Source organism: Mytilus edulis, chromosome 5 (genome assembly GCF_963676685.1).
Source record: "Mytilus edulis chromosome 5, xbMytEdul2.2, whole genome shotgun sequence".
Taxonomy (NCBI): domain Eukaryota; kingdom Metazoa; phylum Mollusca; class Bivalvia; order Mytilida; family Mytilidae; genus Mytilus; species Mytilus edulis.
In genome coordinates this window covers 86,700,358-86,716,796 of record NC_092348.1, presented here as the reverse complement: position 1 = coordinate 86,716,796, position 16,439 = coordinate 86,700,358, and the positions used below count along the sequence as shown (strand labels likewise).

Genomic DNA, 16,439 nt, shown 5'->3' with positions numbered 1-16,439 from the left:
TCTTTTTAAATCTAGTATTTCTTTTTATAAAAAACTTGAAATTTCTACTTTAAAATATAGGCATTTCTCCTTTTAACGTTGTAAATTTTGACTTCAAACTGAAAATGATGCTTTCATCTTGAAATATAAATCGAAATTTTAATATTTAACAATTAAAACTTCGAATAAAAAACATTCCAATTTTAAATTTAAATAATTCAAGTCAAGTCAAAAATTAGAGATTTGAAAAGTTTTTATTTCGAAATTCAACGATTTTAAAAGTCAAAAAATTTACCATGGAAAAAAATGTCAATTCTTTTTTTCATCATTTCTCATGTAAGTAATATGCGTCCGTATTATATATCAATCACATCAATACAACAATGAATAAAAAGGAAAATTCCATGTTAAATATAAAAAAGGTAATTTAGGAAGTTTGTTGTAAGATAGCGCGGAAATAATTCAAAAGTCATATTTATACATTGTATATTATGTAAAGTATATGGTAAACTATATCCTATTATTATATTAGAAGAAGAGGTCGGTCATTTAAAACGTATCAACCGTATCGTATACGTTGACGTATCCGCATCTGCAGATTTATCAAAAGATATTATGTGATCCCGAGCTTAAGAACACTTTGCGTTCGAAACAATCAAACATTCACTTTCGAAATTTGCAATAGTGGTGTTTTGTAAAAATAATAACAAGGGGGTATCAACTTCTTTTACATGCCCTTAAAAAGGAGCCAATGTAGGGCAGGTACACGAATATCGTACACATCCTTTAATAATCTAGTTAAAAAATATTTCAAGATCTTACATGAATAAACACACACAAAAAATCAAATGTACTACTTATAAACATGTAAGCAACTTTGAATATTGCTCATTTGCGATGTTATTATAAGAGGTAATAGAAACACGAGTTGTCTTTAGATGTCATATAAATACATGTACATTTATTAGAACATACTCACCTCTTCTCGTCCAATGAAAAGTCAGTTTTTAACCCTCTAGTTTTCATAGTACATGGTTTTCCATGCCCTATAAAATGCTAAATATATATGAATGACTTTTCATTGTCATTTAATTATGAACTCTTAACAACTGCACGAACGAAGTGTACAATTCCCTGAGGCATTTTCCATGGGGGGAAAATCTACTGATTAAAGGTGAAAGAGCAATGATTAAAACAAAACATTTTAAATTTTGCAAATTTTCATACATTTTCTAATGGTACACATATATAGAATAAACAAAAAACAATTAGGGAAAGGATATAGGTAAAACAGTATTTGTTTAATGTATATACCTGACATTGGACATTTTTTTTCTTTCAAGAAAACAATGCCAGACTGCTGATATATTAAGCAAAGCAATTTGGTTCTACATGAGCACAAGTTAGCACACAAATAAACGATTTTATCGTATCCACTCCTATCATACCTGTAAACTGTTCCAACTGTCCGGAATATCTTTAAAAGTCGGATTACATGTTCCACAAAACCTCGATATTTCCTAATTGTTTTGTTAATTTTAGCTTTTGCATTAGAAAATAATCAGTTGCTCATTTGCATTATTGAAAGAACATAAAATTAAAGCTCGAGATCACATACTGTTTTTTGATAAATCTGCAGATGCGGATACGCCAACGTAAACGATACGGTTGATACGTCTTCAAATGACCGACCTCTAGTACTCACTATATATTGAAAGACAGTCGTGTTTGACATGACATTTTCGTTTTTACCTATAAATTTTGAATGGTTTATGACCATTACGCAAATTAGAATTAACTTATGTGTGGACCATTCATTGGTTTAAAAACGAAAATAACACATTCCTCTTGCATTCATTTCATTAACTTATTCTGCATATTTATTTTAAAATCCCTGCCTTTCCGATTTTAAAATCTTTGGGTTTGACCTGAGCAATCCTGTTGAAAGTGAATCCAGAAAAGCACTTCGGATTCCCGCCGAGTGGCTTTTTCTTTTTTTTACAGTTATGTTCACTTTGAAGATAGAGGCTAATCGTTATCAATTACATTTTTTATTCGATGAGGTGTTTTCGTTTTTGTCTTACACAAGCATGGTTGGGAAAGATTCCTTTATACAAACTGTCTAATGAATCCATGAATACAAATTGTACATGTGAAGTAAGTAACAAGTGTGTTATGAAATTCTCCAATCGAGACAGTTTAATTTCAATATTTAAAACGCGAGGCTTGCCAAGCTTTTAAAATAATTAGAATTTTACTGTTGAGAGTGGAGAAATATCGTAATACACGAGTTATAAGTGTTGGAATCTGTTTCTCTAATGATTTTAATCCTTCCTATTAAAAATTGTGTTCTTTATATGTGACGTCATCAGGCATTGTCGCAATACATAAATTCTGAAGAAACCAAGACAATTTGACATAATGATTAAATTTCGACCAACCATTTGCCGAGAACAGATTTTCACCAATGATGAGAACTATTTTTCTCAAACCGGTCTAGAAATGTGCAAATTGCACAAAAAATAGAGAAATATCGGTATAGACGAGTTACAGTGGTGGAGTCTTTTCTTAATGATATTTATCCTTTGTTTTCAAAGATTTGCAGAGAGTTGTTATCTTTATAAGTGACGTCATTAAGCATGGCCGCCTTTATTCACGACGTCACAATAGGAAATTAAGAAGAAATCCAGAAAATTTTAACGTCATAATCAAATTTCGACCAATCATTTGCGAAAAGAAATTTACTAGCGAGGAGATTTTTTTTTGTTAAACATGAATATTTGCAATAGAAATAAACTCATTAAAGATACCAGGTTTAAAATTTTCTAGACCGAACGTACCGAAATGTTTGGTAAATACAACTGCTGTAGTCTAAAAAATCCTTAGTATTTAAAAAAATATTTTGTGAACAATTAATTTTAAATTATGACCATATCATATTACTGCTCTGCCCTCAGTAGAATTCGAACATCTGCCTTTAGGGGTAATCCATCAGTTTCAACCATTTTCCAAGGTGAACAAACCATACACTTTTTCAGACCACCTTCCCCACCGTCCCTCAAAAAGAGTAAATAAACCATTTTCAGATTTCAAGACAGGAATTGATTATTCTTAATAAAAAGAAGATCCTGTCTATTATAGGTTATTTTAATGTTGGTTGTCGCTTGTTGGTGTGTTTCAAATTATTTTTTCAATGATTGTTTTTTTATATAAATCTTGCCGTTAGTTTTTTGCTGCCTTAATTGTGTAATACTGAGGCTTTTTATAGATTACTTTGTGGTGTGAGTTAATACTCCATGTTGAAGGTCATTCAGTGACCTTTTATTGTTTTTATATATATTATCTTCAAAACTACTATAGGTCTTGTATGGAAAGTTGTCTAATTGCAAATCATACCACATCTTCTTTATTAATAAATGTATGTTTATTATGATAATGGAAAGTAGACCCCTTGGAAGTTATTTCACATTCGATCTTTATGGCAGTTGAATATTAAAACATTATTACTACACAAAGAATATATTTTTTTATTTTCATCATTAAAAAAGATAAAATGTTCAATATGATTTCCTGACTTCAATTTGAACGAAAGGTGTTTTTTATCAATTTGTTTTAAACTCATTTTTGATTCCATAATATGTATTTTAAAGAAATTAGTGTATCAGTTTTTGGTATGATGAAATAATCAAAATATTGTTTTTGAGTTGTAGCGCCAACAGTTGTTACGTTCGGAGGACGTGTTTCTCAACAGACCGTCGGCATTCCAATGGGAACAAACTGTGCCCCTCTACTTGCCGACTTGTTTCTTTAATATTACGAGGCTGACTTCATGCAGGAACTTCTTAGGAAGAAAGATAAGAAGTTAGCAATATCCTTTAACTCTACTTTCCGCTATATAGATGATGTTCTTTCACTAAATAATTCAAAATTTGGTGACTATGTGGAACGCATCTATCCCATCGACAAAGAGATAAAGGATACTACAGATACAGTTAAGTCGGCCTCATATCTTGACTAACATCTAGACATTGACAATGAGGGTCGGTTGAAAACAAAACTTTACCACAAAAGAGATGATTTCAGCTTTCCAATTGTGAACTTTCCATTTCTAGGTAGCAACATTCCAGCAGCACCTGCATACGGGGTATATATCTCCCAATTGAAACGATATTCTTGTGCTTGCATTTCCTATCATGATTTTCTTGATAGAGGGTTGCTGCTCACAAGGAAGCTATTAAACCAAGAGTTCCAAATGGTGAAGTTGAAATCATCCCTACGTAAATTTTACGAACGCCATCACGAGTTGGTTGACCGTTATGGAATAACCGTTTGACAAATGATATCGGATATGTTCCTTACGTCGTATCTACAATTCCCTTCCCGTTCATGAATGTGACCTACCGAATTATACTATTTACCGGATTTGTTATCAAATAAGCAACTCGACGGGTGCCACATGTGGAGCAGGATCTGATTACCCTTCCGGAGCACCTGAGATCACCCCTATTTTTTTTGGTGGGGTTCGTGTTGTTTATTCTTTAGTTTTCGATGTTGTGTCATGTGTGCTGTTGTTTGTTTGTCTTTTTCATTTTTAGCCATGGCGTTGTCAGTTTGTTTTAGATTTATGAGTTTGACTGTCCCGTTCGTATCTTTCGTCCCTCATTTGTCGTGTCCTTGAGTTCAATCGTCGTTTGCTTATACCCGTCTCGCCAGAATACATTGTCCTCACTGACAAGGGTATGGCTAGAACCATCGTGTTTTGAAAAATGATGATTAACAAAGTGTTCATAATTGGTTTTAGGACTTTAACATATCTTTTTTTGTATTACTTTCCTCAACAAATCCAAAGAGATATAATAATCTGTACCATATATATTTTGAAACCTGCTACTTTTAATGTAAAATTTGAGGTTATTTTCAAACGTTTAGATGATAAACGGCTCCTGCGCAGTAATAAAAAACCGAACCCTGCGAAAAATGGAAAAAAAAAGAAAAAAAAAGTACGGTTAAATGTTGATATTTTAACTGCCCCACCTATCACCCACAAGTGTACGTTTGAACACTATGGAAAATGGTTGACAATTACAAAAATGTATGGATGACCCCTTAATTAAAACGAAAAGTTTAGATTCGATTTGTTTTTTTGTTTTAGGAACGAACAAATTGTACTTTGGTGGGGAAATTCCTATTCAAACGAGATGTTATGATCTGTGCTTTCAACTAATTCATCAGTTTGAAGATTTCCCTCTCAAATTCAATCTGTGATTTGACTCAAAGCTCTGTATTTGATCAGAGTTCTTCAAAAGCAATGTAAATTGTCGACTTCATACCATACGTCATGTACTGTGTGAAATTATTTCATTGTCTTAGTGAACATACTGCAAAGATTATTCGTTCTATATGTTTTCAATAATTATAAGGTTAAATTTGAACCAGCTGCAATTATAGCTAGGCCCATCACATGCTTGATATTATCTCAATCTTTTTCTGAATATCACGAGTAAAGAATATTTCTCAGACCCGATGTTCTTTCACTCTTATTCACCTTTTGTATTGATCTAATGTTTAATAATTTACTGTTTGATTTTGTTGACATGCTTAAAATTATTCAAATGGTTTCTCAATATTGATGAGTATATTTGCATAGGTCAACAGGTAGATGATCAGACTAGAAGCACTGAGGGTTGCAAGTCCCAGTGGATCTGTGGGTTGTAAGTCACAGGTAACTCATCGCCCAATATCATCGTGTGTCTGAAGGGCCGAAGCCCCGCAGGTAAGAATTAACTCTACCTGATGACGATACAACATTGTTAAATTTTGAATAATCTATATCACAGAATAACTTTGTATATAGGTTTAATATGGGCACAAACATTTCAAATAAAATACAATAGAAATTTCAACTATGGTTTTTATTATTTTTGAAATAATGTTTTGCACAAAGTATAGTTTGTTAATAAAATTTATTTCATGTAATGAAATGAATAATATATATAGATTATATTTTGATCCACGAAAATACAAGGGAATTAATCCAATTTGTATATGGAATTTGTTTTTAAACTTTTACTCTGGAACATTACAATAAATGAAATGAAAATGTCATGTTTTATCATAATCCAATGGTTTTCATTTTCAGTATTAGTATATTTTCTTTGAAAGGTAAACAACAAAACAATAAAAATGTAAAAAGGTGATGCTAAGTGGATTATTATATAATGTTATTTTCATAGATCAGTCAAAATCATTGCCATGATCACCAATATCTAGTCCAAATCTATAACAACTTTACGACACATGTGATAATTTTATTTTTTAACTTTCAATTTCTATATAGAAAAATTACAGCAGCGCCAACATATTGAGTATATGTTTTCCTATTGATACGATATTTTAAAGCTAGTATTTTCAATCATGATTTCATTGATAGAGAGTGACTGCTTACATGGAAGTTAATAGACCAAGAGTTCCAAATGGTGAAGTTTAAGTCATCCTTTCGAACATAATTTGAACGCTATCACGGGTTAATTTAATGATTATATATGAATTATCTCTTTTACAGGACCATAGATTAACAATTGTCGTCACCACTATCCCGTCATCTTTTCGTCATATTTGATCTCTGAATTAGACCTATCACATAGTTTTAAAATGACATTTGTAACACGATCGGTGTCACTTGTAGTGCAGGTTGTGCTTACCCTTCTGTTGCACATTAGATCAACATGACTATTAGGAGACACAGTCTTTCTGTTTTCTATAATGTGTTTGGTAAAACTGTTGTTTATCTTATGATTTTTTTTTGCTGAGGCGTTGTCAGTTCTTACGTAACCATGGTAACATTGAAATGAATAATAGTACATAATGCACAGCTTTTTTACGTTTTCTTTTAATGTGCTGGTAGTGCTCTTTTTATGTCATGAACTAACTTGTCATATTTTTTCCTTTAAAGTAAGAATGTTTTTTTAAAAGATATCAACAGACAAAAGAAATGTTAAAGAACGTAAACACCGAGTTGTCCTCGTTTAAAAAACAATGTGTTTGCGTTGAAAAAATAACACAGATCTGTTTACTACATTAAACACATCATGTACTTTTAGATTTTATTGTAAAAAGTTGTTAACCAAATATCACGTAATATCAAAATACAACTTCACATGTGACGACAAAGATAAGCTTTACCAGTTATCATGTACATACGACACAATTTGTTAAAAGTATTAACAAGTACATGTATATGTTCCTAAAATGCTGTATCTGAAGTTTTAAAGCATGTCAATACAATTGAAACACACATTGACGTCGTGTTCTACGTGGATAAAATGTTGTTTGGTTTGGGTTCACTGATACATTTAATTACATAAAAACTGTATCCACTCATTTCATTTTCAAAATTTAAGCAATGCATATAAATTCTTTTGAGAACTTCGTACTCGCATAGTTTTCTTTAAATATTCAAATCTTAACGTATTTTTTTGTGATAGCTTAATTAACGATATAAAAATAACACGTTCTCAATTTTCAATGGATGTTTATTCCGGACATATAAATAATGCATTTATTTGCGAAGATAAAAGTTTTAATCAAAGACGTTCAAGCCAAGCTCATGTTAGACAAAGAAGTAAAAGTAGCGCGGACACGTCAATTGTTTACAAAAATAAACCTGGCCAGAGGAGCAGGAGCTTCGGTTTTATTAACACGTCGAGGTATCATCAAAACCTAAGGGATAATTGGTCCGAGTTTCTCTTCTCTAAGGAGTCGATTCTATTTGAGGACGACAACGTAAACAAATCTATAAACAAAGAGGTACCAGACGGAGGATGGGGATGGATAGTTTTACTTAGTAGTTTTATGATACAATTTCTTGTAGTTGGTAAGAATATTTAATATATAAGCATAAGTAGTTATCAAAGATACCAGGATTATAAGTTAATACGTCAGAGGCGCGTTTCGTCTACATAAGACTCATCAGTGACGCTCATATCACTCAAAACATTAATAAAGCCAAACTAGCACAAAGTTGAAGAGCATAAAGTGCATCGTAAATGTAAACTTAGCGTATGGGTGTTGTCTGTTCTTTGATCAGGTTGTTGTCTTTTAGACATATTACACGATTCAATTCTCAATTCTATAAGTGTTATAAGATTTTATTAAAACGCTGGACGTCAAGTTGGTTACTTATTCCCTATTCCCTATTCGTTACATATTCCCTATTCCCTATTCGTTACCTATTCGTTACCTATTCCCTATTCCCTATTCGTTACCTATTCGTTACCTATTCCCTATTCCCTATTCGTTACCTATTCGTTACCTATTCGTTACTAATTCCCTATTCCCTATTCGTTACCTATTCGTTACATATTCCCTATTCCCTATTCGTTACCTATTCCCTATTCCCTATTCGTTACATATTCCCTATTCGTTACCTATTCGTTACTAACTCCCTATTCCCTATTCGTTACATATTCCCTATTCCCTATTTGTTACCTATTCCCTATTCCCTATTCCCTATTCGTTACCTATTCCCTATTCCCTATTCCCTATTCGTTACCTATTCTTTACTAATTCCCTATTCCCTATTCGTTACCTATTCGTTACTAATTCCCTATTCCGTATTCGTTACCTATTCGTTACCTATTCCCTTTTCCCTATTCGTTACCTATTCCCTATTCCCTATTCGTTACCTATTCCCTATTCGTTACCTATTCGTTACTAACTCCCTATTCCCTATTCCCTATTCGTTACCTATTCGTTACCTATTCGTTACTTATTCCCTATTCCCCATTCGTTACCTATTCGTTACCTATTCCCTATTCCCTATTCGTTACCTATTCGTTACTAATTCCCTATTCCCTATTCGTTACCTATTCGTTACCTATTCCCTATTCGTTACCTATTCGTTACTAACTCCCTATTCCCTATTCGTTACCTGTTCCCTATTCCCTATTCGTTACCTATTCGTTACCTATTCCCTATTCCCTATTCGTTACCTAATCGTTACTAATTCCCTATTCCCTATTCGTTACCTATTCGTTACTAATTCCCTATTCCCTATTCGTTACCTATTCGTGACCTATTCCCTATTCGTTACCTATTCGTTACTGACTCCCTATTCCCTATTCGTTACCTATTCCCTATTCCCTATTCGTTACCTATTCCCTATTCCCTATTGGTTATCTATTCGTTACTAATTCCCTATTCCCTATTCGTTACCTATTCCCTATTCCCAATTCCCTATTCGTTACCTATTCGTTACTAGCTCCCTATTCCCTATTCGTTACCTACTAGTATTCGTTACTTATTCCCTATTCCCTATTCGTTACTTATTCCCTATTCCCTATTCGTTACTAATTCCTTATTCCCTATTCGTTACTTATTCGTGACCTATTTGTTACTTATTCCTTATTACCTATTCGTTACTTATTGCTTATTCCTTATTCGTTACTTATTCGATTTTTGATATCCTTTCCCCCTTTTAATTGTTTATATTCTTATCTCTGGTTATAGTTCTAAATTTGTTGAGGTAAAATGAACTTTTTATGACCTATTTATATGTGTTTCTGCTCAACCGATCCTGTTGATTTATGTTCGATACTTATTTGTTTCTTATTTGAATTTTATACGTTCTACCTATTCCGTATTCGTTACCTATTCGTTACCTATTCCCTTTTCCCTATTCGTTACCTATTCCCTATTCCCTATTCGTTACCTATTCCCTATTCGTTACCTATTCGTTACTAACTCCCTATTCCCTATTCCCTATTCGTTACCTATTCGTTACCTATTCGTTACCTATTCGTTACCTATTCGTTACTTATTCCCTATTCCCCATTCGTTACCTATTCGTTACTTATTCCCTATTCCCTATTCGTTACCTATTCGTTACTAATTCCCTATTCCCTATTCGTTACCTATTCGTTACCTATTCCCTATTCGTTACCTATTCGTTACTAACTCCCAATTCCCTATTCGTTACCTGTTCCCTATTCCCTATTCGTTACCTATTCGTTACCTATTCCCTATTCCCTATTCGTTACCTAATCGTTACTAATTCCCTATTCCCTATTCGTTACCTATTCGTTACTAATTCCCTATTCCCTATTCGTTACCTATTCGTGACCTATTCCCTATTCGTTACCTATTCGTTACTGACTCCCTATTCCCTATTCGTTACCTATTCCCTATTCCCTATTCGTTACCTATTCGTTACCTATTCCCTATTCCCTATTGGTTATCTATTCGTTACTAATTCCCTATTCCCTATTCGTTACCTATTCCCTATTCCCAATTCCCTATTCGTTACCTATTCGTTACTAACTCCCTATTCCCTATTCGTTACCTACTAGTATTCGTTACTTATTCCCTATTCCCTATTCGTTACTTATTCCCTATTCCCTATTCGTTACTAATTCCTTATTCCCTATTCGTTACTTATTCGTGACCTATTTGTTACTTATTCCTTATTACCTATTCGTTACTTATTGCTTATTCCTTATTCGTTACTTATTCGATTTTTGATATCCTTTCCCCCTTTTAATTGTTTATATTCTTATCTCTGGTTATAGTTCTAAATTTGTTGAGGTAAAATGAACTTTTTATGACCTATTTATATGTGTTTCTGCTCAACCGATCCTGTTGATTTATGTTCGATACTTATTTGTTTCTTATTTGAATTTTATACGTTCTACCTTTTAAATGTTTTATATTCGTATGTTTGAAGATCTGGTTCTTGTTTCGAAGAAGTGAAATCACCTTTTAGCGCTTGTATAAAAAAGACGATGTGGTATGATCGCCAATGGGACAACTCACCACAATAGACCAAAATGACACAGAAATTAACAACTACAGGTCATGATACGACCTTCAACAATAAGCAAAGCCCATGGTCAGCTATAAAACATGTTAGCGGGGTGTACATCGTTTCGGAGCTTGACTAATGCCTTGTTTATAACACGCGTATTATACGTTGCACCTTTTAGAAAATGATTTTCAATTGTGTTCTTGTCTCTGGCGGTAACTATGTGTTCTTAGAGATGAAATCACCCTATTAGCACGTATGTATCCGTTCCAGCGCTCGGTTTATATCCTGTTACTTATTCGTTCCTTATTCGCTTTTAATACGCGTGGTATACGTTGCACTTTTTAAAAAAAGGATTTTGAATTGTTTTCTTGTTTCTAGTGGTAGATTGCGTGTCTCAGAGGTGATATAACCCTATCAACGCGTATGTAGCAGTTTCAGCGCTCGACTGATACCCTGTTACTTATTCGTTCCTTTTTCGCTTATAAAACGTGTGTTATGCGTTTCACTTTAAAAAAGAAATATTTTTGTGTCTCTGGCGGTAACTGTCGGTTTTTAGAGGTGAAATAACCCTAATAAAACATATGTACCCGTTTCAGCGCTCGACTGATACCCTGTTACTTATTCGTTTCTTATTCGCTTATAATACGCGTGGTATACGTTGCACCTGGAAATAAATCGATTATCTCGAGTGTTTTCATGTCTCTGGCGGTAATTATGTGTTATCTAAGTTGAAAAAACCCTATTTGCGCATATGTACCCGTTTCAGCGCTACACTGATACCCTGTTACTTATTCGTTCCTTCTTCGCTTATAAAATGTGTATTATGCGTTGCACTTTAAAAAAGAAATATTGTTGTGTCTCCGGTGGTAACTGTCGGCTCTTAGAGGTGAAATAACCATAATAGAACATATGTACCCGTTTCAGCGTTCGACTGATACCCTGTTACTTATTCGTTCCTTATTCGCTTATAATACGCGTGGTATACGTTGCACCTGGAAATAAATCGATTATCGAGTGTTTTCATGTCTCTGGCGGTAATTATGTGTTCTCCGAAGTGAAAAAAAAACTATTAGCCGTTCCAGCGCTCGGATAATAGCCTGTTACTTATTCGTTACTTATTCGCTTTTAATACGTGGGGTATACGTTGCACCTTGAAAAAAATCCTTTTTCAATTGTGTTCATGTCTGTAGTGGTAACAGTGTGCTCTTAGAGATGAAATAACCCTGTTAGCGCGTATGTATCCGTTCCAGCGTATAGTATATACCCTGTTTCTTATTCGTTCCTTATTCGCTTATAATACGTTTGTTATACGTTGCATCTTTTAGAAATGGATTTTCAATTGTATTCATGTCTCTGGTGGTAACAATGTCTTCTTAGAGATGAAATAACCCTATTAGCGCGTATGTACCCCGGAGTTCCAGCGTTCGGTTAATACCCTGTTACTTATTCGTTACTTATTCGTTACTTATTCGCTTATAATACGTTTTTTATACGTTGCACCTTTTAGAAAAGGATTTTCAATGGTGTTCATGTCTCCGGCGGTTATAATGTATTCTTAGTGATTTCACCTCTAAGAACCGACAGTTACCACCACAGACAAAAAAATAATTCTTTTTTAAAGTGCAACGCATAACACACGTTTTATAAGCGAATAAGGAACGAATAAGTAACAGGGTATCAGTGTAGCAGTGAAACGGGTAAATATGCGCTATAAGTTTTTTCACCTCAGAGAACACATAATTACCGCCAAAGACATGACATCAATCGATCATCGATTTATTTCAAGGTGCAACGCATACCACGCGTATTAAAAGCGAATAAGGAACGAATAAGTAACAGGGTATCAGTCGAGCGCTGAAACGGGTACAAATGTTCTATTAGAGTTATTTCACCTCTAAGAACCGACAGTTACCACCAGAGACACAAAAATATTTCTTTTTTAAAATACACGTTTTATAAGCGAATAAGGAACGAATAAGTAACAGGGTATTATCCGAGCGCTGGAACGGGTACATACGCGCTAACAGGGTTATTTCATCTCTAAGAACACATTGTTATCACCAGAGACATGAAGACAATTGAAAATCCTTTTCTAAAAAGTGCAACGTATTACAAACGTATTATAAGCGGATAAGTAATGAATAGGGAATAGGGAATAGGTAACGAATAGGTAACGAATAGGGAATAGGAAATAGGTAACGAATAGGTAACGAATAGGTAACGAATAGGGAATAGGGAATTAGTAACGAATAGGTAACGAATAGGGAATAGGGAATTAGTAACGAAAAGGTAACGAATAGGGAATAGGGAATAGTTTACGAATAGGGAATAGGGAATAAGTAACCAACTTGACGTCCATTCCATTGTGTTGAAAGTTCCTTAATCGATAAATGCAAATCAAAATATGATTATCATTTGAATGGTTTGTCATATATACAGTTACTTTTAGTAGATTGATGTTAAAAACATATTATACGACAAATTATTATCTAACTATGCATAGGTATGCTGTTTTATTCATGTCTTTTATATTTATATGGGGTGTATTGTTTATAGTTGCTATGTCCATTTCAGGCCTAGACGGTGCATCTGGTATCTTGTTTTTAAAATTTACAGATCGATATAAACAATCGGCTGCACTAACAGCTTGGCTTGGGTCACTAGCAACGGCATTAAGACTGTCACTAGGTATGTTACTAATTACTAGTTTACCAAACAGGTAGTATGCATAAGACCCCTTATGATTATATTTCGATTTTGAAACTTAATAAGCAAGAGTGCCCCCCCCCCCCCCCTCCTCCTCCACTCCAACCAAAGGAAACTACGTAAAGGTTATCTAGCGTTCAATTTTAACTATTTGAATTAGTTTGAATTTCCAATAATGAGTTATCTCTCATATTGCCATTCATTTGGTATACTAGTACATAGTTTTGATCGATGCCACTGCTGATGTAGGTCACTGTAGTCTTGACATGAATTATTAATAATATAATAAAATTTAGAAATTAACTGTTTACAACACTTTGATTTATTTTCTCCCCCAGAAATAGATTACCAAAGTTATTTGGCAATACCTATAAGAATTTCGGGTCCTCAATGCTTTTCAACGTCGTATGTTATTTAACTTTATTGGACGTTTGTAATTCGAATCTTCTGTAGTCTAAACGCGCGTCTGGCAGTGTCTATCGATTGTGATACTGTGGTGTTTTGGAGTAGTCGAGTAGAAATACCTGTAAATATAGTGTTCCATCATTGAGTTAATAATATAGAAGATTTATGAAATCAAGGATTCAATATCAGAAGAAAAAATAATCGAATTGTGTCATTTTTTTCATGAAGTTATCAGGACAAAAATCCTAACAGAAAATGTCTTATTACATTGTATATCTTATATTTCTCATCTGGTTATAAAATACTAGTATAAGCCTGTCATATACACATTTTTTATGGTGCATATTTGATAAGTTTTTGATAATATAAGTATTGTATCTTTTATTTTTACAGGTCCATTAGCAAGTGGTTTAAGCAATAGATTTACAGAGAGGGTCCTGATTATGGCAAGCGGAGTTATACTTTCATTATCTATGGTGTTGACGGGGCTATCACCAAATGTTATGTATGTCTTCCTGAGCTTTGGAATATTGGGAGGTTTGTTATTTTTAATTACTGTCTAATGCAAATTTTGATCCAACGATATTTAAGCATTTTTTTAAATCACACAATAGAAATAACATTGATGTGACAAAACATACATTAATTTCTTATCAATATTCTTAAAAAGATAAATGCATACCGATTTTATAGTTTCTGCCTTTTGATACTGTCAAATATTAGCTGTGAGTCCCAGTGTAAAGTTTAGAAAGGCTCATCTAATATTTCACAATATCACTTAAGGAAAAAATAAAATAAAATTTTAAGACCCATTGGTGGCCTTCGGCTGTTGTCTGCTCTATGGTCGGGTTGTTGTCTCTTTGACACATTCCGCATTTCCATTCTCAATATTAGTATACCATTTTGTATTTGTGTGTTTTGTTCATGGCCGAATCAATAGTTCTTCTTTGTTTTATGTCGCAAATCCGTGATATGCTTTTTTAAGATTAGTTGAGAGGCTTTTTAAAATTTTGTTATTCCAAGGCGTTGTCGGTTTTTTGTCCGACAAGTTTGAATGTCTTGAATACAGCAATAGAAACATAGGAGAAGAAATAAAACATTCAGGAATTATCTTACAATTATCTTATCTCATTGTAGACCAAACTGTATTTTTGTCATAAAATGTTTTCTAATGTTGCTTGACACATTTTTACGTGTTTTTTCTTATTTATTATTTATAACTGTTGATTTAAATGTCCTTTGTTTTTTTGAGTCTTTGTTTACTCCTTGGTTTTGATTGTTATTGTCTTTCAATAATTGGATTTGTTAGTTGATGTTTGCCATTATACTATTTCAACCAATGTTAAGACAGAACATATGCCGTACGTTCTGTCTTTTAAAATTTCAAAAGCTCAGCTATTTGCGAGCATTCCAAAGCTTACTTTATAAAAATGGTTTTTCATATCATTACAGTAGGGTTACCTGTAGATAATATAGTGCACTATTGTTTACTTTGTTCTGTTTTGTTTGTTCTATAATGAATATAGAAATAAAAAAAAAATGTGCTATGATTGTCATAGTTTTCAACATCTGATCTATACCGGATGTCGGTGATTTAGTATATATGGGATGGGATTCTAATATTTTGTTTGTAGTGTAAAACGTCGATAAATTATGTGTACGGCTATTACAACGTTATTCTTATATTCTGTTCACTTGCATGCTGGAGTCCAATAATGTATTATATAATCCGATGTCATTTCAGGAATCGGAAGATCATTTGCTTTTTGTCCATCCATAGTTATGTTAGGCATATACTTTGAGAAAAAACTAGGTATGGTGACTGGACTATCAGGTACTGGTTGTGATGTAGGACGATTTGCAATGTCCCTTTTGGTACCTCTATTGTTTAGATTCTTTGATTTCCAAGGAGCCTTCATTGTAATGGGAGGAATTGCTCTACAGATTGTTGTAATGGGAGCGCTGATGAGACCACTATTTGTAAACCAAAAGATCAGTGAATCTAATAAAGGGTAATTATTTACTTTTTGCGAAATAATATAAGCGTATAAAACATTGTGTAATGATTATTATTAATAATCAAAATATATACTTCATATCTGTTTATTAATGAACATTTTCTTATGGTTGTATTCTGTTATATATTAATTGCATAAATAGATATATTTCTTATCACCCGAAAACTGCGTTTTTTTATTGGCATATCCAGCATCATGAGACATCATAAAGACATGTTCATTGGATATTCATTAGATCTTTGTAACTTTCAAAGGTTAAGACGGTGTACATTTCGTCCAATGTAACGGACATTTGTGATTTTTTCAATAGTATAAAAAGCTACCGCACTTTTAACCTTGAAATCTCCCTCTTGTCAAGTTTTTATTATGTTCTGGAACATAAATACAATGTTATAATGTATGATATGAAAGTTTGATGTCATACATGGAGATATGATGTCATACTGGTAAGTTCAAAAGACTAAATCATCGATTCACAGAATCCGTGCAATCCTGACATGTACAACGTCATAAAAGCTTACCTGCCAGTT

The 16,439-nt window shown here is 33.2% G+C and overlaps 1 protein-coding gene and 1 non-coding gene across 2 annotated transcripts; one reads left to right on the top strand and one right to left on the bottom strand.

The window, feature by feature from the left end:
- The first annotated feature begins 5,638 nt into the window (after nt 1-5,638).
- Nucleotides 5,639-15,907, top strand: LOC139525287 (monocarboxylate transporter 14-like). Its single transcript, XM_071320489.1, has 4 exons — nt 5,639-5,690; nt 13,355-13,468; nt 14,285-14,428; nt 15,636-15,907. The coding sequence occupies exons 1-4, from the start codon at nt 5,639-5,641 to the stop codon at nt 15,905-15,907; spliced, it is 582 nt and encodes a 193-aa protein (XP_071176590.1).
- On the bottom strand, nt 5,642-5,776 carry LOC139525670 (U8 small nucleolar RNA). The gene has a single exon (XR_011665000.1). It is a non-coding gene; the product is annotated as a U8 small nucleolar RNA (small nucleolar RNA).
- Nucleotides 15,908-16,439: the final 532 nt, after the last annotated feature.

Bases quoted from the DNA above. Each gene is read 5' to 3' on its own strand.
- LOC139525287 (XM_071320489.1), top strand. From the start codon at position 5,639: ATGATCAGACTAGAAGCACTGAGGGTTGCAAGTCCCAGTGGATCTGTG. The intron at 13,469-14,284 runs GTATGTTACTAA...TTATTTTTACAG, and splicing joins GGCATTAAGACTGTCACTAG to GTCCATTAGCAAGTGGTTTA. The intron at 14,429-15,635 runs GTTTGTTATTTT...ATGTCATTTCAG, and splicing joins GAGCTTTGGAATATTGGGAG to GAATCGGAAGATCATTTGCT.